This window comes from Lissotriton helveticus, chromosome 1_1 (assembly GCF_964261635.1).
Source record: "Lissotriton helveticus chromosome 1_1, aLisHel1.1, whole genome shotgun sequence".
Lineage (NCBI taxonomy): Eukaryota > Metazoa > Chordata > Amphibia > Caudata > Salamandridae > Lissotriton > Lissotriton helveticus.
In genome coordinates this window covers 1,661,625,407-1,661,652,369 of record NC_136057.1, presented here as the reverse complement: position 1 = coordinate 1,661,652,369, position 26,963 = coordinate 1,661,625,407, and the positions used below count along the sequence as shown (strand labels likewise).

General features: G+C 40.8%; 1 protein-coding gene across 7 annotated transcripts in view; it reads left to right on the top strand.

Annotated features, from left to right (window-relative positions):
* Positions 1-26,029, top strand: part of LOC144830245 (retinol dehydrogenase 7-like) — a 176,750-nt gene extending 150,721 nt beyond the window's left edge. For 4 of the 7 annotated variants that reach the window (XM_078688897.1, XM_078688895.1, XM_078688898.1 and 1 more), the window contains 2 exons: positions 3,424-3,587; positions 5,052-9,562. In XM_078688897.1, coding sequence (XP_078545023.1) covers positions 3,424-3,587; positions 5,052-5,245 — 358 coding nt within the window. In that variant the 3' untranslated portion in view covers positions 5,246-9,562. Of the gene's footprint in view, positions 1-3,423; positions 3,588-5,051; positions 9,563-25,125 lie in introns of those variants that run through there. The other 3 variants (XM_078688901.1, XM_078688900.1, XM_078688903.1) reach the window with 3 other exon arrangements.
* Positions 26,030-26,963: the final 934 nt, after the last annotated feature.

Below are 26,963 nucleotides of genomic sequence, written 5' to 3'. Positions count from 1 at the left end.
CACCCCTTGTGTCTATCAAACCCTAGAACACAATGGTGATAAGGAGGGAAAGGAGGGAACAAAACAAGGAAAGGAAGGGAAAAGACTCCGTGGACAGGATGCTCCAGCAGGTCGAACACAGGTGCCGTAAGAAAGGGGAATGGTCAACAGGCAACTAGAGGTACAACACAACAAGCTATCAAATATTAAGTGTATTTACCTAAAGAAGTTCTTGAAGCCTTCTATATTTCTGGTTACCAAGTGTACTCCCAGGTGAGATTAAAAGACTGAACCACAACAATAGCGACCTCTTGCAACCTAAATGGGCAAAGACAAGCATATACACAAGGTGTGCCTAATCAAAGCTATGTGAACTGGCCTTAGCAGTAGAGAACTTACCCTAACTTGAACTATTAGGGCAGGGAAGGTTGTCACGTCCTAGAAGTGGCGTTTGTATGCTGGTAGATTCTGAAACATAGGAACACCACTCACACTACTGTTGTGTCTAAGTAGAATGAATAGAAAAGTAGCGCCAGGCGCCTTTACCAGTTCTTCAAGTACTCCAGACTGTGACGCTTGCCAGATTCCAAATACCAACTGGATGTCCGTAATGAGGGGGAATCACAAAATGAATGGGGGAAAAACAACAAAGAAAGACTACAGGCGGACCACCACTACCATAATGCCCCTGGAGAGCCACCCCGCCCGTCCTACCCAAGTCCGGCCGGCCGACGGAACCTAGAGTCCGGCCGGCGGGCGGAACCGGGAGAAACAGACGAGACACTCCCCCAGGGAGCAGAGGAGAGGATAGCCGCCACTGAGTTGAACAGCAAAGCAGGGAGATTTCGAATCCGCTGAGCAGGCAAGAAGGCGGAGACAAAGGGCAGGAGTATTCGGGATCAGCTTGCTGAGCGGGGATACACTAGAACAGCAAAACGTTACCAAGAATGAAGGCTCTCAACTAGAGTAGAGCCGGTCTCGCTCCAGCGAAGAAAGTACCGGCACGGAGAAAGCTCTGTAGAGACAGAGTGTGAAAGCGGCTTGGGCGGAAGTGACGTGACGCGAAAGGTCCACACACTAGAGCGCGAAGCGCTGCTCTCAGGGTAAGTCAGGCTTTTGACTGCAGCCTGACCTCCTCGCTCATGCGCGGTGCTGGGCGGCCATCTTCAGTAGTACACGCGATCTGGCAGGCGTGACAGCATGAGACGTTACTAGTGTCTGGGCTACACATAAAATGCCCCGTGATTATTGCGTAGCGTTGGTCTTCAGATAGAAGAGCAGTGCCCAAGTAAGTTTTAAGATGACCTCAAACTAGCGTCTTCACTGTCTGCATCTTGAAATAAAAAATGAAAAATTACTATACTTATATTTTTATCGGTAGGCCGAAAAAGTACTTATCTGTGTGCTCGATTATAAGCTGGACTACATCCACATTCTGACATTTGCCCCATGTTTATGGTACCCCCCCCCCCGCTGTCTGTATTATAGCTTACCTCAGGGTCAGTGATTTCTGACCTCCTCGGGTGATCCTCGGGTGATCTCAACATGAAGCCATGTTGGGTGGTGTCTAGGAGGTCATTGGATTCTAAGTAGCACACCAGCTCATGATTAATGGATCTTTCGAGGATTTTGGCCATGAGAGGTAGGCAAGATATAGGCCGGTAATTTTTAACTTTAGAGGGATCTAGTGAGGTTTTTTTAGAATGGGCCGTATACAAGCTTTCTTCCAGGAATCGGGGAAATTACCTGACATGAGAATGTTGTTCAGAAGCGGGGCCAAACGGGTACTAACCCTATCCGAAGCCATGTGAAGTATTGATGGAGGACGGGGATCCGACAGGGAGCCAGATTTGATGGATAGTAGTATATCATTTACTTTCTCAGAGGTTGAAGGGGAGAAACTTAGCAGTTGACCGGTAGTTGGAATTCCAGAGACAGTATCCTCTATTAACACCTTGCTCATAGTGTCTGGAGCGTCCCCTGCGAGCTCCTTTAAGATTCTTTGTACTTTCGCCTGGAAACATTTGGCCACTTTATTGCAGAAGGCTTGATCAGGAGAGAATTGATTCTCCCGCTGAAGTTTGAACAGAGAAGTGACAGTTTTAAAAAGCCCTCTAGTCGAATCTTTTGCAGCCTCTATTTTAGAGGTAAAGTAGTTCATTTTGGCATTTTTAATTGCTGCTTTAAATTCTACCTGAGCTAGTCTGTAGTTAAGTTTGCCCTGCTCACTGTAATCTAGCCTCCAGTACATTCTAAACGTCTGTACTTACATTTTATGTTTTTGATTTCTGCATGGTACCATGGGGCTGGGGCTTTGTTCCGGCATTGTTTAGAACATTTTTCTGGGGGCAGGAGATTGATTGCTGATCTAATCCAGCGGTCAGCATTATCAGCAGCCTTATTGTTATCTGGGACTAACAAGGCAAGGTGTCTATCAAGGTGCCACAGTCGGATCTTGGTAGGAGGCAATCTATTGCGAAAGGGCACTATTTTCTCCGTAGGGAGTTTGAAAAAAATTGCCCTGTGATTTGTCCAGGTTAGTGGCAGTATTTTTTCCAAAATAATGTTTGGGTTATTAGTGGAGATTCCATCTAATGTGTGACTTTTGTGTGGGCTCTGTAATTATCTGGATCAGTCCAAAACCTGCCATATTATCTACCAGAAGGGAGGTGTCCAGTAAAACAATGCTCTAAATAAATGGCTGCCATTATTGAAAAATAAGATTTCTCTTTGCCAGCTAAAAATCATCTCTGAAATTGCCTAGATTTGGAGAACACACATCTTCCTGACTGCTTGTAAATCAATTTGTCACAAGAAAGTTACTATTGTAAGTTCCCTGTTTTCCCCTAGTTTTTTGGGACCTTGTTGCAGCGCGGGGACGCACAGTTTTGTGCAACCAGGCGCTTTATAAGTTTAAATGGATTGATTGATTGATTGAAGTTACTACACTTGTTTAGAACAGTAAAAACCTGGACCCTCTACTCTTTGGTATGGTTACTGAAACAATGACATTAGATCCCTGTGGTGATTACAGATGCCTATAGTGGGTTATTTGGTGGGGCAAAGTCAATCAATTAATTATTTGCAAGTCACGTTGTAATTTTCCAACAATTACTATTATTGGAAATTTACAATGTGGAAAAAAGCACCTTCAACTTTAAGTGATTAATGAAAAATTGGGCCATTTAGATAAGAAGCTTTAGAAAATCTCTTGAAAATATGATTTTAGTTTCCTCATTGGTGTGTATGAGGCTATAAAACCCTTGAGGAATTTTGACATAGACTAGCTAGCTAGCCCTTTAGAAGTGATGTGTAGGGAGGTAAAAATGCCAAAGAATGTTTGCTAGCCACTGGAGTTGACATTTTCGTACTACAAGACTGCCAATCAGCGATAGGATCTCATAAAGAGGAAGATGTCTAACGCTGACACTCGTCTTGTTTCAGGCGTGACCTGTATTCCTTTGGAGTGAAAGTCTCCATAATCGAGCCTGGGAGTTTCAAAACCTCAATTACCAACAGGGAAGTCCTCAAGGCAAACCTGGAGGAGATCTGGAGACATCTTTCTTCTGAGGTGAAAGAGAGCTACGGAGATGAGTTCTTCAAGAACTGTGAGTGCTTTGCTCATGTACCTAGTGTTCTGCCAGCAATATGGCAAACTGAGTGCTAGCAAGGCTTTGGTGGACTAGTGTGAGCCAGAGTGTGTGTGTGGATGTAATTTGTGTGAATGCCTTCACCTATGTGGCAGAGCCAAGCGTTTCTCCCAACTTTCTCTTAGGCTACTCCTTTGTTCTCTCCCAGCTTCCTGCTTTTTGAAGCAACCAATGCTCTCTCAGATTTCCTCCATAACGTCCCCTCTTCTGTGTGTGTGTGTCCCTTCCTTTACTACCGTCTGCCATCTTTTAGTATTCCTTTTGCACCATCCACTGTCTCTGGCCTACAAACCCTTTAGTGTCCCAATAAAAAGACCTTAGCTTCCATGGGGCAGGAGGAGGTATAATTGACTTGACAAGATGACTAAATTCATGTAATGCAATGTTGTGTTTCTTCTTTTGACTTTTACTGGCACTTGGCACTTTAACAGACTTGATTGTCTAAACAAAATATTTGAAATTATTGTTCCCTTTATTAAGGAGTGCAAAAGTCTCGAGTCTCGAGTCATCAAGAAGAGATAAGTACTGAACAAGGGTAAGAGAGGTCAATCCACTGATTAAGTTGCTTTAGGTATAGGACTATTTATCAACAAGCTGGTTCACTTGTGTGTTACAGATAAGTGTTATGCCTGAGACTGTATTTGAAGCTTTTGTACAGTTGTCTGGCTAAAGTCGGACGACCAGAGATGGTGACTTGCATATCTCTGTGTGTGGTCGAGGGTAGAGGGGTTCCAAGGCACGACGAAGGAAGAGAAGCCTGCCTTACCACTGACCCAGTCATCCAATGCAATGAGCATGGTTATATAGGGTGCTTCTTAGGGTTGAGGACAGTAGGATAAACCTGCTAGGATTGTGCCTTATATTAACTCATTACTTGTAATAACAGATGAATGGCTGATCGTGGAGGGTAGATTGTTAAAAATCTCAGACGTCACTGCCTAGACTGTCGTTTTATACCATTACCTAAACACAGCCTTGGCAGGATAGGAGCGAAGGCAGTATGGCTGTATTGAAAAGTGAAATATCTGTTGCCTTTTGACAAGTGTGTTTACTACAAAAAGGGATCTTTGTTAAATACTATTCTAGAATCATGGGGAAACCAAGGAGAGAATTCTTCCTTTCTTCATTGGCTGGATAACCACATCATATCATCCCCTTGTAGTGCAAATTTGAAGTTCTGGTGGGCTCTGCTCTTCTGTCTATATCTATGGTAACCACCTACATGCTTTACCCCCAGGTCAAGAGAGGCCAGGCAAAGCCCTAGAATGTAATAAATCTGCTCACCCTTTCCCAGTAAGGAGAGTGAGCCCTTCCAGTTTTCACAAATGCTGCAAAATGTATACCACTTGCAATGTAATAATATATAAGCTAAAAGTATCTCTGTAATCTCACTACATTCGTGTTTCTTTTCCATGTGTGTAGATTGCACGAAATTTGATGCAATGATTGGAATGATGAAGGCCAACCTCTCGCCTGTGACAGACAGCATTGAGCATGGATTGACTGCCGTGCACCCACGAACCCGCTATTCAGCCGGCTGGGAGGTCAAATGTATTGCCATCCCACTCTCATACATTCCAACAATATTGGCTGACTATATCTTGACTAAATTTTAAAAAGATGTGCAAATCAAAAACCCTGGAGCTGTGAAGGTACAACATACGACATCTTGTTTAACTTGCTTTCTAGTGCTATGCCAGACCTCCCTCTTGCCAGGATTAGCTAATGTGCAGGTTTTACCTTTCTCCTTTACTGCCTATCTTTTAAGTCCTTGAGAGGTTACCATATTCCCCAATTGTTCTACCAGCGCAGAGGTCCCACCTCTGGGCACTTCATTGCAGAATCTGTTATCTCACATATTTCACTGACATCTCAGATGGCAGCTCTCAAACATGTGATCCTCATGGTCTTTAAAAGTGACCATCTTTAAGAAAGCTTTTCTTTCCTTTGGCGACAATCTTTATTTCCGTGGGTAACCTCCCTTTCCCTTGGGTCACCTAATATGTTTCGGTGCTTTTCTTCTGTAAGGGCAACCTTTTGCTACTCATCTGGTGTAATATCTTCTTCATGGTTTGCTTCTATTCTTCTTTGATGACCTCCTTTGTTTTGGTGACTTTTTCTATTTTTTAGTGATCTATATTCTATTTGTAGTATTTTTATGTGGATTTGTTTTGTGATGCACAATCAATGCATAACTCAATTGGTTCTTAGCACTAGAAAAGTAAGAGATGAGTTTGGTTCAAGGTGACATAGTGTTTAAAAGTACCTGGGAACTTACCTGTGAGATGTATGTATCATAATGACAGCATGTATTAGTTCGTTCAGGAGTACTGGACAATGTGGTTAATTTAGATCTCCCTGAGGTAACTGGGAATTCATGCCGTAGCCCAGTTGAGCTTGACTGCCCCCAGTATCTGACTTTATTGGTTCTTGTTTTACATAATTGCCTAGGATTCAAAGACATGTGCTGCATATTTACATGGGGCATGTTGGTTTTGATTCCCAGATCTACGAGGGTACGAGGTTAATGGTGTTTTTGGGCGATTTATAAAAAGTACAGCAGGGAGATGTTTTCTGTTTCTAAACTATCTGTCCCTATGACTCCTATTCCCCCAGCTTGTGAATCTTAGCACTCTTTTTTAGATATAATTAGGGGAATGACCAATGAAGCTATTGAGTAGACAGAAATGAAATATGTATAGATGAATATTACTCCTTGATATCTCATGATTTAACTGTAGAGGGCTCCCTTAATTCTATAACTATTTAGGGCTCACCTGGTTGCCTGTTATTGCAAACCTAAAGATGAATTTAAATTGGATTTCGGTTCTTATTCCCTTATTCTGTTTAATCCTCCAGTTTGTCAAACAATACTCATACACTTTGAGAAGTCTAATTCCTATTTAGGTGATCTGTTTTGCATTGGATAATTCAGCTGTGTTTCGGCCACCTATATTGGTTTTGGGCAGCTTTATCACTTAGTGGACATTTGATCTCTCACACATTCTTTACGTGTCTTTGTAAGTTTATTTCTTCCTTCCTTCTTTTTATGACTCTATTTGAGTCTGGCAATGCATGTCATGTGTCTTCCTTAGTTCAGCCAAAATGTAAAAAACTAGGAGTTTGATCCCATGCAAATAAACAACTTGTTCTTTAGAATATTATTAGTGTTTCAGGCAGAGCTCACAAATGTTAGGTTTACAGTCTTTCTTCTCTCATCATTTTTTAACTGTGCACCATGTTGTGTTGATTTTGGGGTTATAAAGGGAATGCTATATTCAAGGTTGCCTTCCAAGTCTTGGGAGGTTTACTTCTTTTTCCTTGTTTTATGGTGTCTTAGTTCTCTTTTCAGAATTACATATTTCCATGATGTATTTGATATCCTTTTTTCTGTTTGCATAATATCACTTTTCTCTTCTTTTTATTTCTATTATGTAATTATGGTCTTTCTTTACCCATTTTTCCATTTTAATATAATTGTGTCCCTATAGACCTCTAAATCACATTTTGAAGGACAATTCAAAGGGTGTTCTCCCACAGTTAATATTTGCTTTTCATTAAGCAGTTTTACTGCATGTCTCTAGACCCATGATGTTAAAAATAAATGTATCCAGTAAACGGGTAAAAAGGTAAAGTGTTAAAGATCCCTGTCAAAGTTTGTGCATTTTTAGACAGATGTGCCGGACAATATTTGTTACACAGAATTTATCATTGAGCACTGTTTCTACCAGGAGAATGAGAGAATGGTCGAGATTGAGATTGAGATGTTATATGATCCTGAACTTCACACACTTCATTTGAGTGTCACTTAATTCATGTACTAAAATTTAGACCAAAATATTAACTCATGTCTTGAATGCTTCTTGCAACACAGGTCCCCCACCTTTCTGGTCCAGGTCTATAATTATTCCGGTTTTCAGGAAGAAGCAAGAATGGATCCTCGATGTTATAGACCCATATCCCTTATGGACTCCCTGGTCAAAGTTATGTGGAGAGTGGTTCTCTCCAGGTTGACATCCTGGTGAAACAAAATAATGTTATCTCAATTCTCCAGTATGGGTTTAGGCCTGGGAAAGGCACCTTAGAGCAATGCCTAACTTTACACAACTGATAATAGGGAAATGTACAGTATTCAAGGAAGGCATATTACACCTTGCCTTTATGGATCTCACATCAGTGTTCAACAGAGTTAACAATTCGAAATGATAGCTTCTTCTTATTAATGTGGGAGTGGATCGCAACATTGTCAACTTTTTACATGAGTTACACCTAGACCTTTTGGCAGTTGTGAGGTTCAATCAGGCCGGGAGTCTTTCTTCACCCATTAGAGTTTATAGGGGGTAAAACAAGGCTGTATATTTGCCGCTCTCCTGTTTACACTATATATTATTAATTTGGGACCAATGTTATTTTCAGCTTGTAGAGGCATCCCCAGCTCTGGTACTTAGGTAATTCGAGCACTCTGACACGCGGATGATGCCGTGCTGTTAGCTAGAACAGTGGTAGGGTTACAGCATCTTCTTAATTATTTTGTAGATTTCATGAACCCTCTATATCCGAGTAGCTATTACACAAAATCCAACAACATGGTCATGGGCTCTAAAACAAATTATATATGGCATGTTTTGGGGAATTAATGGAAATGACCAGGGTTAATGCCTTTTACTATCTGGGCGTCCTTTTTGACGACACAGCTCCTGAGCCCCATTGTGGAGGGCTAAAAGGAACACCATGGCTAGAGCCGAAGCAGCGATCCTTGACTTTGCAAGTAGACTGGGTGACAAACCTGTACAGGCATGTGTGAAAGTGTATCAGTAAAAATGAATTTACATAGCCAGTTATGGGTGCGATATCTGGGTATATAAATAGGCCACAGAGTTACAGACTGTAGAAATAACTTTTTTAGACGGATGAAGTCAGTTCCATAATCTAGGGCCTCCTTTATAGTTCATGAGGAGCTAGGTGTATGGTCTATCTCAGATGTTTTGGTACTTTGTTCACTATTAAGGTGGATCAAAATCTGGATTAACCCTGATCTAGAACTAAACCCAAAAAATCATTAAAGACTGCCTGTCTTTAGAGAAGGGTAATAGTATCTTGTGGCTCAGCTATATTAATTCCACCGTTGGAAAGCTAGACTGCTCAGAATTATATAGGTCCCCAGAAAGGATCACAAGGAAGGATCTGGACTTGATCAAGAAAACTTTCCTCTCTATGGTGCAGTCAGAGGGAGATGCTAGAAAACATTGCAAATAAATTGTCATTCCGTGCATATGTTTTATTTTAAAATCTTGTCCTTTAACAGAGCCTTATCTAGCAGGGGTCACAATGTTTCATCACCGTTTTCTTCTAACAAGATTTAGGTTACATCTTTTTCATTGGTTGCTGGCGGAACTGCAGGAGTGGAATGAAGTTCCAAATTTGGATCCCTGTAGTTGTGATAGGTTTTCAGTTCAAGACACCATGCATTTTGTTATATTCTGTGATCAATATTGCATTTTAAGACAATGATATATATTACCACTGATAAGAGGTATTTTTTTTACCACTTATATCTACAGATGCAGCCGAGTTCAATATTCTGTTTTAATGTAGACAGATTTTTAGCAAGGGCTGTCACATCCAGAAAGAGACAACTTGCATTGGTCTCGGGTCCTGAGATACCTTGATTTTACGTGGTTTTAGACCTTGTATTTTATTACAGAGAATAGGAATTGTTTTTTAACTCTTTTATCAGCTTTGAAACTCATTCTTTTGATTGTAATTTTACTGAGTCATTTCGAGTATTTTGTAGTATTTTTGGACATTGTGGATTGTTATTGTTGTTTGTGTCTTTTGTGGTTTTAATTAACCAGATAAAGAATATTTCATGAATATGATGATGATGATTCATGTACCTAATTTGTAAAAAATAAAAAATACATTTAAAACACTGAATTGCAGTTACCCAAATAATTTTTTGTATGACCTCTGGCAGAGCTGCCAAATGCTGTGGCGTCTTATTTCCAAAGCTGCCTAGTCTTGATAACACCTCTAGGCTCTCTCACCTCTTACCACCTAGCACGCCCAATCTCTTTTTCTCAGTCTTGCAGCTTTCACCTCTGCTTACTCCCTTTTGTTACGGTTCTCCTGTCTTGATCTTCACCTAGCCTTCTCAATTTTCTGCCTCAAACATTCCAGAATGTCACTTGAATGCTTAGCTCCTGATGGAGCAAGGATTCGCCTGTAATACGACTTGCTTGTAATCAGTCCTCTCGACATAACGTTAATGTACTAATCAACATGTTTGTTATATTAATATTGCATTACACAACATCTAAGTGAAGCTTGCATATGTGCTTTTACTAACGATAATCTGCTTGCATTAATATGGCCGCTGCTACGTGTGATTTCTAACTGCGCATGCGTCTGTCACACTCACGTGACATGACGTACTCTCTGTTTTTGGAGGGAATCTTTTGCTTCTGCGCACTAGAACTAAGATCGCTGCTCCATGTCCTCACATGCAAGAAGCTTGCAATGCTGCTTTTGCTAAGCTGTTCGTTCTGCTTGATTCTAACGCAATAGTTAAATATAAAGTAACGCAGGCGTTGCAACTTTAACTGCGGGTGCTGGTTTTAGCCCTTGGTGGTCCTGTCCTGATCCGATTTGGCTTTACCTGTCCTGAGTCTGATCTGCACCTACTTGCCTTTATGGTGCCTGCCCTTTCGGGGTCTGTCCTTTAAACTGAACCGTGGCCAGGGTTAGTTCTTTACATCATTCTAGGTAAATATTCAATGTGGGTGTGTCATTGTATTGTTTCCTTCTCTCTTCCCACCCTTATGTCAAATGCGTAAAGACTGCTTTATAAAAACTCTGCATATTTTCATTCTAATCGTTATTTTCCTTATTGAAAAATTTCTATTGTTCAATGCTTGGATTATGACATTTAAATATTTTAGATAAAGAGTTTACATCTTTCCCGAGTTGTGGTTATTTTTATGAGTGCATATGTTCTTTTTCACCTTTGATCCCTTAGGACTCTAGGTACCGATGACGAAGATTGGTATGTCAATGGTATAGGTCCTAAATTAAATGTATAAATCACTGATTAGAGTAAGTGCGCAGGTTACCTGATTAAATCTTATCATATGTTGTTTATGGGCCCAGGTGAGTATGGTAATCTAAGTCGGGTGACCTGCGCGCTCTATCAGTATATTCTTTTGGTAGCAGTAGTATGGTTAGGGTTTAGTTAAGATAGGTAGTTCATTGGAGTTAGATGGTTAATGAGAAATATTTTTGCATATTTGAAATCGTATTATTGATTGTATTGATTTATGTATTAACCAAAAATTGTTCGTACCTATTATATGTTTTGTCTGAAATCCCGGGGGCAGAATAGCGGGTGGTAAATGGAAGCCACACTGCAGTGAGGTCACTTACCTGTAGGAAATATGTGCATGGTTAGGTAAAACCGGAAGCACTATTTAGTGTTTTTCTGAATAAATGTGTGAATAAAAGATAGCAAAGAGTTTATTAGCAAAACTTTTTGTGTGATATCACCTAGAAAGGGTCACACGGAAGGAGTAGCAGGTTCTTCTGAGCTTGATTGATAGCAAAGGGGTTCGCTGGTGAAACTTTGGCCTTAGTAAATCCCAGAAGGGATAAGTCTGAAGAAGTAACAGGTTCTCTAATGCTTGCGTGAATGGTAGATGGAAGGGATCTACTCGTACTGTATGAAGAGTAAGCGGAAGGGATTTACTCGAAGAGAGTGAAATTTATCTTTCCTTTGATTTAGTCACTCAGGTACAGTGGCGGATGTTTTTACGTTGTTGAATAATAAAATCTGCATTAAAAGTGAAAGAAATTAAGTTCTCGTATTACCTTGCAAAGGAGGGAGTCAGTTGCGGAGCTGCACTGACGTCACTCAGAGCCTTGCTGGTATTGGTTGAGACAGCGGGGGTGTATTTATTTGAATTCTAAATTTTGATTGGTCACTGAAAAATAAAAGACGCGCTGGTATTGGAAATAATTTTGTAAACAAATTGAGAATTATCCTAAAGATTTGCGTTTAAATTATATGTGGCATATAGGTCCGCTTGTAGGGGGTAGACTCGATAGGAAATATCTAGGGTTTGCACAAGAACAGTATAAAAGAGGAAGACCTTATATCATGTACGGAGAGAAAAGAAAAATGTCATTCATTAAAAGAATTAAGAATTATTTCAAGAAAGATAAAGCAATTAAAACAAGAGAAGGGATTATTATTCTACCACCAAATAAGCCAGCATCATACATGATGGTTGAAAGGGGCTATCACACGTGCGTGGTTAGAGAATTGGATGGAGTACACAAAAGATGATGGTATTTTAGCATTTCCAGAAAATGGCACATTTAATGGTAGAGTTTTGTACAATTTGAGAACTAGCATGAATGAATTAGATCCCAGACCTAGATTAACGCAGTATGAGGCATTGAAGGAATGGGAAACTGAGGCTTTTGAGCGAGATAGACCCAGGAGTAGCAAGAATTGGAGCAAGTTTAATCCCCGATTTCCAAAAGAGACAAGAGACCAACAAATGAAACAATGGAGACATTCCATGTTAGTGGTAGGATTATATCCTGTAATAACTTTAGAAGAACCTACAGGGAGTAAAAAGACTGAGAAAACGAAACATTTAATGACTAGTGGTGAGTCAGATGATGATTATTTAAAGGATTTATTGATGAAAAATCCACCACTTTATAATGAGGAACCAAGCACAGTTAATCCAAATGCTATGTTTCTGAAACCACCTTTGATTCGTCACGTGGTTCAAGAGACTTTGTTAGAAAAAGTGCTACAAGACAGGGAAAGAGAAGCATTAAATAAACAAAGAAGTGAGTTGATTCAGAAAATGTCCCAATTAAATACAAGTCCTGAAGCCCTAACAATTCCGGTAACTATTGGCCCAGTTGTTCCTTTCTACGGAGATAAGCAGGTTAGTCATAAAACTCCCGTTCTGACTACACCTGTAGTTCAGCCAAGAAAATAACCCTTAATAGTTGATGATCAAGCGAGTGAATGTGAGTCAGTGATTTCCGTGATGGATTTGCCAATTAGAGAACCAGTGAGTGACTCGGTCTGGAAAACCACTCCTATAAATTCTAGAGAAGTGCAAATGGAGACATCCTCAGGTACAAGAAATGCCACAGTAGTAACCCCAGACGAAATAGAGAGATGGACACGAGAAATAGAGAAACCAAAGTCACAGCCAAAAGTATTGGATTTATTCAAATTAAGAGTTGAATTAGAAGAAATGATGGCTGGAAATGTGGGATTGGACAGATTAAATACATTCAGTGAAAATGAATTGTTGTTCATATGCAAAAGTTTTACTAGAAATACAAGAGTGTTTCATGAAAAGTTAATTGATATGGCAGCTAATATGGGAATTGATATTGGAAAATCTAAAGTATTACAGAAACCATATTGAGCTGAATTTTCTGACAAAGATTTGGAAAATATGAATGTGTCAGGTAGAAAGGTACAGATTAGGGAGTTTATGACATTATTGCAGAAATGGGGTGACATAGAAAAATGGAAAACTAGGTGGGCAAAGAAAAAAGAAGAGGCCCGATCAAAATAAACTGCATCCGAATATGTGTTGAAAGAAGCAGACAAGGTGGAAAGGTTATGTCCCATGAGAGAGGTACCAGGTGGAGGTTATGTACATGTCCCATGGTCCCGACAGGATATTTTGCCATTTACAAATGACTTCCCCAAACTTCGCGAGAAACCTGTAGAGTGGTACAGACAAGTTGAGAGATTTGTGAAGGTTTCGAAATGTCTTTTGAAAGATTTAGATGGATTATTTGACATTGTTGTTCCTGTAGATTTGTGGACATAATGTAAAATTGCTATTGATTGGCGTAGTGATGAGTATCCTAGAGATCTGAAGACAGGGGCACCTTCTGATGAGGTTATGAAAAAGTACAACCAGGTAATACTCTACCTCAAAGGGAAGGTGCCTGCAAAAGAGACAGATTGGACTAGGATAGTTAGAACCACTCAGAATAACGATGAATCTGTGCATGCATATTATGAACGTCTGTTACACGTATTCAAACAGTATAGTGGTTTAGATAATATCGATATGAAAGACAAGACGCATTTCATCTATCGGTTTGTGTCAGGATTAAGACCAGAAATTTTGCAATGGATTAAAGATCATCAAATTTGCTGGCAGGCGAAGCCGATTGATGAAATCCTTAAATATGCAAAATATTGTGAAGATGAACTCGACAATAAACGAAAAGAATTATAGGAAAAGGTAATGTGGGCACAAGTGAAATTAGCAGAGCAACAGGAGCTTCAATTGAGTCAGATAAACAATACTCAGACTCAGGGTGATGGTAATGGGGGTAAGCCAAGGGGAAAATTCAATAGAGAAGAAGCAAAAAGAAGTTTCCCTGTCATGGGTGTGGCAAGTTGGGGCACTGGAAGAACGAGTGTAAGGCTGTGCAAAACAGTAACGTGCCACGGAAACAAAAGCAGCAGGTAATACAAAACCAGTTACCCCTTGCACCTAGGCCAAATTTGAGGAGCAAAGCACACCAGAGTGTGGATACCACAAATTGGGAGGGAAGTGAAAGGAGAGACACAGCAACATCACAATTTCTTTTAAGTGATACGTTTCTCAGTGAAGACACATACTGACGGTGCCTGGGAGGGGAGGACAAGGAGTGCGTACTTGGCGCCTCCTTGCCGGTAGATCAGTCAAGTCCATACATTGAAGGAAAGGTTAAAGGAAATGATGTCACCTTTCTATTGGACACTGGTGCTACCCGTTCTACTGTAAGAACAGCAGACGTTCCAAACCTACCCCTCTCAGGAGAAGCGATCCAAGTAGTGGGCGTTTCTAACAAAGTAGTACCCCAGTCACAGAACCAATGGAAGTTAGAATAGGCAATTTTAAAGAAATGCATAGATTTGTTGTGTGTGATTCAAGTCCAGTGAACCTGTTAGGCAGAGACTTGCTGTGCAAAATGAATTGTACCATCTTTTGCACCCCAAGTGGTGTTGAAATTCAAACCCCAGACGAAGAGGGGATTTATAAATTAATGTTAGCAAAACAGGAAACTGAAAATAAAACATTGACCATAGAAGATATACCAAAAGAGTTACAAGAGAATGTGTGGGATTTTACCGGAAAAGATGTAGGATTAATGGCAAATGTCGATCCAATAAAAGTGACGGTAAAGAAGGTGCAGTTTACCCAAATACTCAACAGTACAAAATGAGCCCAAATAAAAGCCGGAGTTGCAGCAGAAATAAAGAGCCTAGTTGAAACAGGTATTTTACAAGAAATAATGAGCAGTCCATGTAATTCGCCCATAATTGGCATAAAGAAGTCAAGTGGGAAGTATAGGGTAGTACAGGACCTTCGAAAAATCTATAAAATTGTTGTTCCATGCTGTCCAGTTGTGCCAAATCCTGCTGTAATTCTATATCAGATACCATGGGAAGCTAGATGGTTTACCGTGATAAATTTGTGTCACACATTTTTCTCGATTCCATTGCACCCAGATAGCAAATTTCTTTTTTTTCTTTTTTTTATTTGACAGTCATGTGTACGTCTGGAACCGCGTTCCTCAGGGGTATACAGAAAGTCCATCGATTTTACATTAGATTTTGAAAAAGCGCCTTGATTCTTTGGTGCTGCCCGGACACTCAGTCCTGGTCCAGTATATAGACGACCTATTGGTGGCGTCTAAAACTCAAAATTATTGTGTTGTTGATACTATTGCCTTACTGAATCATTTAGGTGAAGGAGGGCATAAAGTGTCACCTGAGAAATTACAGTTTTGTACCACGCCAGTGAAATATCTGGGGCACCAGATAGAAAGAGGTGCCAGAAGGGTTACCTCAGAAAGAATCAGAATAATCAAAAACATGAATCTACCTCAAACTCAGAAAGAGATCAGAATGTTTCTTGGAGTTGTAGGTTATTGCAGGCAGTGGATTGTTGGATTTGGAGTCCTAGCAAACCCATTGATACAAATGACAAAGAAAAGAGCAAAAGACCCAGTGGAATTGGATGATGAAAGCATGACTGCTTTCTTGAAACTACGAGAATGTCTGTGTACAGCTCCAGCATTAGGGATGCCTGACTATTCAAAAGATTTTGCACTTTTCTGTGACACATGAGATAATTGTGCACTTTCAGTTTTGACCCAAACTCACGGTCTGATGAGACGTCCTGTGGCATATTTTTCTTCCACACTAGACCCAGTGGCATCTGCATCGCCAGGATGCCTGAAAGCAGTAGCTCCAACCTGCATGAGCTTTGAGCAAAGTGAGTCCATTATTATGGGACATCCAATGACAGTGTATGTTCCACATGCAGTTGTGATTTTGTTAACAAGGACCAAGACTCAGTACCTCACTCCTAGTCGGCTGACTAAGTATGAGCGAATCCTTGTAGGTGCAGGAAATGTAACCATTGCTAGGTGTAATATTCTGAACCCAGCAACACTGCTACCTGACTCACACTTTGCAGAAGTGAAGGGAGAAGTTGAACATGACTGTATCGATTTGACTGAATACAGTACAAAACCACGTCCAGACATAAGAAAAGAGCCGTTAATTGATTCCGAATATGAGCTATTTGTAGATGGCTCATGTATGAGACATGAGGAAGGAGTTTTGAGTGCTGCCTATGCAGTGTGCACGTTGGGGGGTCCAGTTGAAGCATCCTATTTACCTAGTCTGCACAAGTAGCCGAATTGGTTGCATTAACAAAAGCCTGCAAATTTTGGAAACATTGGAAAGTAACCATTTACACTGATAGCCAGTATGGTTACAGGGTTGTGCATGACTTTGGCCAATTATGGATGCAAAGGGAGTTTCTGACTTCTTCAGGTACTCCTATTAAAAAGGGTCATCATGTAAAAGATTTGCTTGAAGAAATCAATTGCCAAAAGAAGTGGCTGTGATCAAGTGTGCTGCTCACCAATCTGGAAATGACAAAGTGACAGCTGGTAACCGATATGCTGACCAGTTAGCCCAACATTGCGCCAAATTTAAAATGGCTATAAACAAGAAAATTGAAGTGGGTGGAAACAGCTGCCAACTTATGTTGCTTGAAGGTGTGAGAACATGGGAAGAAGTGGGAGACTTGCAAAATGAAGCAGAACCAAAAGAAAAGGAAGAGTGGAGAAAGATAGGTTGTCAGAGAAGGGTTGAAGATGGTGTCATTGTTTACCTTGATGGTAGGCCTGTGTTACCAGACTGTTTGCTTGCTCCTATGGCTAGGATGTTCCACAGAGATTCTCATATGGGAAGAGATGCCATGATACGTTTGTTCAGACAGTCATGGTTCAATGCGAAATTCAGGAACATAGCAGAAGCACTTTGCCAGAGGTGTTTAATTTGTCAACAAATGAATCCTGGAAAGAAAACTGTAGTGTTACCAGGAAAGATTGGGAAGGCAGAGGGTCCTTTTATACGATTGCAGATTGATTTCATTCAGTTACCCCCTGTCGAGGACTAAAATACATTCTTGTCATTGTCTGCTTATTTTCAAAATGGGTGGAAGCTTACCCCACACGTAGGAATGATAGCATCACTGTAGCTAAACTCCTACTCAGAGAACTCATACATAGGTTCGGTTTTCCAGTAACAATTGAATCAGACCGAGGCTGTCATTTTAATAATGAAATAATTGGCCTAATTTGTGAAGCATTCAACGTTAAGCAAAAGCTGCACTGTGCATACTGCCCAGAGGCTTCTGGAGTGATAGTACAACTGAATGGCACAATCAAGTCAAGATTGGGAAAGATGTATGAATCTACCCGATTAGAGTGGCCAGAAGCTTTACCTCTTGTTCTGATGTGACTCAGAAGTTTTCCAGCCCGGAACACAGGCTTGAGTACTCATGAAATACTAATGGGAAGAGCAATGAGGCAAGCATGGGTGCGAGGACCCAAGCTGATAAATATATCTGATGATTTAGTACTGGAGTACTGCAAAGAACTGGCTGACCAAGTGGTTCTATCTCTCGCCAGACAAGCAACTCCAGCACATGACCTGAACGCAGTAGATTGGGTAGTGCTAAAGAAACATACGCGAAAATCTTGTCTTGCGCCGAGGTGGGGAAAACCACGACAAGTAATTCTGGTTACCACCACAGCTGTAAAGTGCGAAGGAGTTCCACACTGGATCTATGCCAGTCATACAAAAAGAGTGACTGAACCTGATGAAACTGAAGTTGAAAGTCGTACAGCTGAGGGGTCTCAAGATATCGATCCTGAAGTAGCTGAAGAGGAACAACCAGGCACCAGTCAAGATGATTGGATTCCAGTAGTTGACATACCTGCAGAATACGTGAGAACCAGAAGTCAGACTTATCTAGACAGTCAGAGTGATAGTGAGTATGAGATAGGTCTAGAAGAACGTACTCAGATTACAGAAAATCCAAGCTAACAGTAATTCTGAGGAGGACCAGATAAGGAAAGATCATAATACTCAGACAAATGACACTCCACCAAGAACTCTTGAGTCTAAGGAGGGACAGATAGGTAATAGGGCGAGTGCTCAGGCAGCAGAAAATCAAGGGTTCAAAGAGCTTGAGCAGGGCGAGATAGAAGTAGAAAAATGTGTTCAGGAAGAAGAAGGTGAATCAAATCAAAGTCAAATTCAGCAGATACCTGAACAAGGCCAGATTAGTAACCAGGCAAAAGAAACAGAAATAAGACCTGGACCTAGTCAGATAGAGAGGGATACAGAAGAGAGCATTGAAATAGATGTGCCACAACTGAATGAAAATAAGAGAACACTTGAAGAAGGGCAGAGCACAGTACCAGCAAAAAGGCTCAGAAAAAGAGACAAGTGGCCTATGTTTGTCAAAAGGCTGAGATTTCGTCTAAAGACAATAAATGAAGAACCGGCACAAGTAAATGAAATAACAAGTCAAACTGAACAGTCTGCAGTACAATCAAGAAGGAGAAGTCCACGACTGAAAAGGCTGAATAACAACTTCAGAGGCCCTGAATGGACTTACATCGTCCTTGAAATGTTTGAAAACTTAGAAATAAGTGATAAAAGTGATGACGAGTTAATTGTTGATCAGACTGACGGAGAAGTGAGACCCACTTGAAAATTCCACAGGTTAAAAGACTGTGTAAAAGCTACAAAGAGGGGTTAAGTCTCCTTGGTCAGAAATGGCTGATCATACTGTTAATAGAAGACCGAAAAGAAACTGTTTAAAACATGCTGTAGAATATGCACATTTAGTATAGTGATAGTACTCATAGTATGGTTAGGACTGACAATAGCTATTCCTTACATAATGAGTAGAGACATGAAGAATAATACTAATGAGCTACAAACAATAGATACACCTAGAAGAATAGATACACAAGAGAAAGCACTTAGCATTAAACAACAGAAGGTAGATTTAGAAGCAACAGATGAGGAAGGACTACATTATACTGGAATTAAAAACAGAACTCCCTTAAATGTATTTGCAAACCTATTAGTACCCTATGTAGCAGCTATGGAAATAGAAGATTGCTATGTTTATATGAAGTTACCTACTTCGGTAGCTGAAGGTGTGACTTACCATCATTTGCCATAACCTATGGTATTTCATGTAGTATTTTAGCTAGTTTATTCTATAAGAAAAGACCTTTGCAGTATTATTATTCTAATTCAGATGTGATATTTTCTGAACTTCCTATACGTAGTAACCTGAATCCTGTACATACTAAGAGTGCTGTAACACGTTATATGGGTGAATACTTTCTAACTATAGGTACAATAGATATAGCTGAAGCACACAAGAATAATTTAACATGCTTATATGGGTGAATACTTTCTAACTATAGGTACAATAGATATAGCTGAAGCACACAAGAATAATTTAACATGCTTATTACGAGAAAAAGAGAAAATATTTTTTAATATGGTTGAGAAAAGGAGAGAGAATTTCCAAAGAAAGGCGAATGATAAGAATCATAAGATTCCTAAATGGGCTGAAAATATAGGGTTCACCCCAAATGGCAAGACTCATGCTGCTATGTTGCTGGATTTCGAAAAGAAGGGGAAACTCTGTCTCCACAGGGAAAGAACTAGTTATTATAACAATATATTCATTGGTTCCAGTGAATTTGAACTCAATTATAAGGTAATTGGGGGTTGGGGTTTTAAAGATGGAACTGAACCTGTGTTTCCTGGAATTTATTTTATATGCGGAAACAAGGCTTATTACAAACTGCCAGATCATTGGTATGGGAGCTGTTATTTTGGAATAGTCTTCCCTAAGTATGGGCCGAAAATTCGTTCCGCTCGCGGAATTTGCGGATTTTCCGCAATTTTGCGATCCGCGAATCTCGCGAAATTGCGGCAAAATTCGCGAATCTGCGAGCGGGATGAATTTTGTTCAGGAAGCACTTACAGGGTTACAGCAGGTGCCCAAGTTGAAGCTAATTTCTTTGTAACCATTTACAAAAGGGTTACAAAGAAATTAACTTCAACTTGGGCACTTGCTGTAACCCTGTAAGTGCTTCCTGAGCGGCGCCTCGTTGCCTACTTGCAACTATTCTCTGACCCTGCTCTGACCCTCGAAGCAGGGTCAGAGAATAGTTACAATTAGACAACGAGGCTCCTGTCACACCTCAGCAGGTAGCATTTACAGATGTAAATAAAGCAGGTGCCCCAGTTGAAGCTCAAATTCAGTAACGCATTATTAATCAGTGCAAGAATCTAGTGAGCACGGTCGATGCTAGGCAGGCGTGCCTTCTCCCCAAATCTACCGTCTACAAATAGCTGTAATCCGTGATGGAGGTCTAGGCATCCACGAGTTTCTCGAGCGCAATCCCACTGTACTTCCAGTGACCAGGAAGCTGCTTTCTCCTCATCTGCTGCGCTGATCGGTCTCTGACCTTTATATACAAGATACAAAAAAATCAATGATGGGGGAAGGGATCACTTGTCCTGAGTAACCAGGGTTATTTTCAATTTTCGTTCCTGTATCGATAAAAAACCCTCATTCACGTACTTAGGAGTCGGTTGGCGCTATATCTGCCTCACTTATTACGTGATAGCATCATCATAGGGTCAGTTGTTGTGCTTCCTCCACCAGGAGGTGAACCACTAGTTGGTACAGTAGTGATGAGAAACAGTTGGGATCAGTGCATTAAAGAAAACATGTTAAAAAAGCCTTGATAACCATAGAAAAGTGAATTTTATTGAATCTTGGTGTTAGGCTTATTAAAATAATATTGGCGTGCGTAGGAAGGGTGATTAGGGATCTTCCGCACTATTTTGCGTCCAGTAAAAAGGTTGACATGTTTCAGCCCTTGTTTGCCCAGGAGGGGTCAGGTGGGCTTTCTTCAGGAGCCAAGGATTATGAAAAAATGTGGTTGACCTGTTTTTTAACAAGGTTGGTCTAGGTATTGTGCCTGACCGGTATGGAGGTCTGGTAGTAGCTGTGGATACAATGGGAAAACACAAACAACATAAATAGAGAGTCGCACAATGTGCTCAATCTCTGGATGCTCGCTAAATCAGCGGAAGAAAAAGACATACAGATAAAAAAATTAAAAATGGCAATTCTTCATTGGCAAATTTCGCTCCCGTATTATGGCAAAGGTTCACTCTCATTATTCATTTTGCAAAAGTCTCAAGGAGCATAACGTGTAACTATAAGGGCCAGTCCTCATGCTGTACTCAGAGACTGGGTTTGTTTCTTTTCCGCATTATCAAAAGAACTCGTTTTTGTGTAATATATATTATGCGATACATTTACCCGAGGTAGCACTTACTGATTAGCCAGTAGAAAGTACTCCAGTTGAGTATAGTGCAATTGCCAAAAAATCCACGATTTTGCGGGGAAAATCCGGGAATTCGCAAAATTTGCCCATACTTAGTCTTCCCAAAGATATATCATGTAAACAAAATCACTGGAAACAATGAAGAAACTAATGGATTAATACGTAGCAAAAGAGCTCGTTTTGAAGAAATAGTAGGTGATATATTTAGTGCATTGATACCTAGAGTGGGAGTGGCTCTGAATATGCAAAGAATTTGCAAATTGTCAACAGTAGTGGATCGGTTATCAACTGATACTGCTGGAGGGTTTTTAATGGTCAATACCGAATTGGTTGTGATGAGATCAATGGTTTTACAAAATCGACTTGCTCTTGATACATTATTAGCAAAAGAGGGCGGAGTCTGTAGAATGTTGAAAGCACAACATTGTTGCACTTACATACCTGACAAAAGTGTTGAAATTAAAGGGTATGTAAGAAATATTACACATTTGAAAAAAGAGTTCAAACCACTGGAGGTTGATAGTGCATGGAAGAGACTTACTGATGGTCTCTCCTCTATAGGTAGTTGGCTTTCTAATGCAGGAAAATTTTTGTAGGTAAATACTGATGCCAATGGTGGGAATAGGCTTATTGATTTTAGGGATAATAATTTGTTGCAAATGTCGGAAGCACAAAAAGACATATACAGTAAATAAGAGAGGGGAAAAAGGGAAATATTGATGAGCTTGAATTAGAAGAGTTGAACGGAAATATATACAAGAAAGTGAAAAACTTTCACACAAACAATGAAAAGAAACAAAATAGAAACTTTGAAGAAATTGAGCTGGGTGAAATGTGAAAAGTTGGCCTCTGTTTCATTAATTGGTGATGATATAAAATATCATCAAAGAGGGGATTGATGGAGCAAGGATTCGCCCGTAATGCGACTTGCTTGTAATCAGTCCTCTCGACAGTGGCGGCTGGTGACAATATGGCGAGCGAGCGTAGCGCATGAGCGTAGTGAGCGAGCGAGCTCAACACTATGAAGGTCTTTTGGGGGGGAAGTTCGCCCCTGAGAAAATTTTGAAAAAAGAGCAGGCAAATTGTGCATTTTCAAGCACATTTCAGAAAGCAAGAATGTTAATGAGCCATTCTATATATTCACACCTTTCATCTTCTCCCTCATTATCTTTCATTCTTTCCATCTTTACTCTTACTCTAGTGCGCACGCTGTACAGGAGCTTCCCACAAACAGGCATGCGTGCTTAAGAGACAGGGGGTACACACGTTGTTTCCTTGAAGTATATGCATGATACCGACTTGGCAGGTTATTGTGATAATGCGGAATAAATGTGCCGGAACCCTCGCTGAGCATGATTAGATGTAAAGAATTGGTTGCTTGTCACAGTAACTTTCAATGTATGTGCTGCTTTCGCTACAAATATTGCTACGAGTGCTGACAGTTCTAAAATAAACAACTAAGCATAACGCACACAAAGCAATATAACACCACAATTCAAATATAACCTGGTGCAAAAAAAAAAAAACTTGGAACAGGACACAAAAATACAGCAGTACAATTAGACAAAAAGACAGCAGCACAAGAAAAAGCAGAACACATCACCGCAAAACAAAATGCCACACAGTAAATGTGCACAAACATTATTGTCACACATTTTACATTCCTGAAGCCTGTTTCCTTTAGTACTTTGGTAAAACGGAGTGTTTAAACCAAGCACTACCTTTATAGCATCAGACAAAAATGTTTTGTGATCGGTCCCAAATCTTACTAGTGACTTTCTTAAGTTAACTTATTTTTTTAACAGATTTTTAGTTCCACATACTTTGAAGGCACTGAGCACTCGCTTTCAAAGCACACAAGGCCAGCCGCTACACCCCATGTCCTTTTATGATTATGTGATCAAAGCAGAACTTTCCATAGCATTTTACATAAAACAATATATAAATAGCACAAGGCCCTTTCGAAATTACCACACTTTGCTCAGGGAGACAGGCAGTATTTAAAGAGAGACCACTCTCCCGCCCAGTACCGAGGTGAGCTAAGACGGGAAGACCCTATAAAACACTCTCCCGCTCGTTCCCGAGAGACGGTGTGAGCATAGACAGGGAAGAGACCCAGGGAAACACTCTCCCACCCGGTACCGAGGGACAGAGGGAGAAGTGGAGAACCAGGGAGATCAGAGGACTGACTCTCAAAGTGTACAAGACCGAAGAGTACAAATGAGGGAGACCTCTGAGGCAGGGGAAAATAAACGTACTTACTCATCAATAGAATTGTTTAACAAGGTAGCACAGTTTCAGGGAACTTATACACCGCTCCTACTGCACCAGCCGTGGCCGCAGGCACACACAACACCGCCAGAATTGCGTGAAGTAGTAATGACACTGAAAACATTTCTGAACGTTGCCGCTGTGCTTTCGTCCCAGAAATGTTCATAAGGCAAGGCTTTGGCATGGACCCAAAACACAACCTCGAGTGGGCAAAGAACTTTGAGGTGAACCGTAGTCTTGAGCAATTATCAAGGCCCAGAACTGGAACCTGGCCTCCAAAGGGCACTACACAGACAGAAAGACAGCCTTGAGCCGAGAAATAAAACCACGCTTTACCGATCGCGAAATGGAACATATTACCGAGGCCTTTTCAGTTGTGAATGCAAGAAATTAATGAAAGTCATTGGCTCAAGACATGCGGTTTTGAGAAGCCATTGCATCAACATGACACCAATACAGTAACCCAATGCTCGTGGGAGTAGGGGTGGGGGGTCGCGGGTGGGAAATAAAAAAATAATATAAATAAAACGTTACCTACCTTACCGCCGGATACGCACCGCCTCCGCTCCAGGCGTGTAATGGTGCAGCCAGGAAGCAGCCATCTTAGCAGACAGCCTCCCTCCCCCCCCTCCCCTGTTCGGGCGCAGGGGAGAGCGCCCCAACCGGGCCACTTTCTCTATGTAGGTATTGGGGACAAAAGGGGACTGCGCATGACTGCTTTGTTCGGCCCTGGGGCCGATCAAACAGTCAGAACCCACAACAGTGAGAAAGCCTCTCCCCCCCTGCCCTCGGGCACGACCGCCCACCCTCCCTACCACAACCAGGCACTTCTGCTTTCTAGCAATGCGAGAAGGCAGAAACATGAAATGGTAGTTTTTTCATTTTATGTTTCTGCCTTCTCGCACTGCGAAAAAGCAGTGAGACGACACCCCCACGCTCCTATAGAGGAGCCGCCACTGCCTCTCGACATAACGTTAATGTACTAATCAACATGTTTGTCCTAATAATATTGCATTACATGACATCTAAGTGAAGCTTGCATATGTGCTTTTACTAACGATAATCCGCTTGCATTAATATGGCCGCTGCTACGTGGGATTTCTTACTGCGCATGCGTCTGTCACACTCACATGACATGACGTACTCCCTGCTTTTGGAGGGAATCTTTTGCTTCTGCGCACTGGAACTAAGATGGCTGCTCCATGTCCTCACATGCAAGAAGCTTGCACGGCTGCTTTTGCTAAGCTGTTCGTTCTGCTTGATTCTAACGCAATAGTTAAATATAAAGTAATGGGAATAGAGTAGTGATAAGTGGTATACAGAACATTCATTTATTCTTTGTTCTAAAACTGTTTGTCTTTTATTTTTTACATGTAACATTTTGGGCCTAATGAAACCCCACTGCACCCATTTTGAACATACGCACAAGATTCCAAAAGCTCAAGAGTCACTGGCATTGAATGGAAGCCAAGTCCAAAACTTGCGAGAAGATGTGCCTGGGAGCATGAACTTTCAACCCCAGGAGAGGAAGTTGGACTGTACAATACTGAACGCTATTGTTACTGATTGATACATTTATTGCCGGGTGGAATAAAAGTGCATGGGAAAATAAAATGATGGGCGGGAACGTTCATTTTAATATCATCAAGAAAAGTTTCATTTTGGTATGGTATGATGACCTCTCCTCTCTTCTTGTCCAATCAAAATTGGGGAATCTTTACACTTGCAACTTTGGGGGTGGTACACTGACCTGGAAAATAATATAACTAGGGTAAGCTTAGCTAGTTAATTTGTCTGACTTGTCCGCATAGCTGACCTGTCACTGACCCAACACACTCAATAGGTGATCGGGAGCAGAGGTGCTGGCAGAGCCCTCTGTCAGAAGGTTCGAAACCCAGATCGGGGTTTGAGAGCTGAAGTGCTGGCGAAGCACTTTGTCGGAGAAATCGATAACTCTTACCGTGTTCTGGCTGTTAGCTGCAGAGAGGGAGTAACGCAGGCGTTGCAACTTTAACTGCGGGTGCTGGTTTTAGCCCTTGGGGGTCCTGTCCTGATCCGATTTGGCTTTTCCTGTCCTGATTCTGGGTTCTGTCCTTTAAACTGACCCGTGGCCAGGGTTAGTTCTTCACACCATTCTAGGTAAATTTTCAATGTGGGTGTGTCATTGTATTGTTTCCTTCTCTCTTCCCACCCTTATGTCAAATGCGTAAAGACTGCTTTATAAAAACTCTGCATATTTTCATTCTAATCGTTATTTTCCTAATTGAGAAATTTCTATTGTTCAATGCTTGGATTATGACATTTAACGATTTTAGATAAAGAGTTTAAACCTTTCCCGAGTTGTGGTTATTTTTATGAGTGCATATGTTCTTTTTCTACCTACTATTCTAACACCTTTGATCCCTTAGGACTCTAGGTACCGATGACGAAGATTGGTAAGTCAATGGTATAGGTCCTAAATGAAATATATAAATCACTGATTAGAGTAAGTGCACAGATTACCTGATTAAATCTTATCATATGTTGTTTATGGGCCCAGGTGAGTATGGTAATCTAAGTCGGGTGACCTGCACTCTCTATCACTCCCATGCAGTCTCATTTAAAACATTTCTAAAATGTCACAGTGGAATCTTTCATTCCTCACATCATTATTCTCAGACTCTTCCATGAAGTCTAACTTGAAACTAACCTCCTCAATCACAGAAACACTCCATAGAGCGCCATCGAAATCCTACAGTGACAGTCTCGAACATTCCCATATCATAGGTTTTAAACACTCCAAAGGAGCCACACTCATTCCCCACATCACTGTCTTGTACTCTCCCTTAAGAGGCTCACTTAGTCTTTCTAAACCTCACCAATTTAAGTTGCTCTCCTAGAGTATCTATAATTCCTAAATTCTCCAATCTCATACACTCCCATAGAAGCTTGTTCCACCAAATTGTGTATAGTAACTATAGGTGTGCAAATTGTCAGATTTCCCCCCCTAAAGTATGCAGAATGTCATGGAAATTATGCTAAAGTAAATGTAATTTACATGAAATGCGTTTTGTGTATTTTAAGTGCAAATCCTTCAATCAAAAGACACTTGAGAGAATGATTGGGCCACTGGTACGAGGAGAAAATGTCTTTTGCAACACAATTTCTGTTCAGATCTGACACTCCACAAGTAATTTTCTTCCTAATCCATGACATTGCAGAAAAAAAGTGTGCGCAATTTCACTTCACCGTAATTTGGGACATTTCGTGTAGCTTGCATAAGGTACA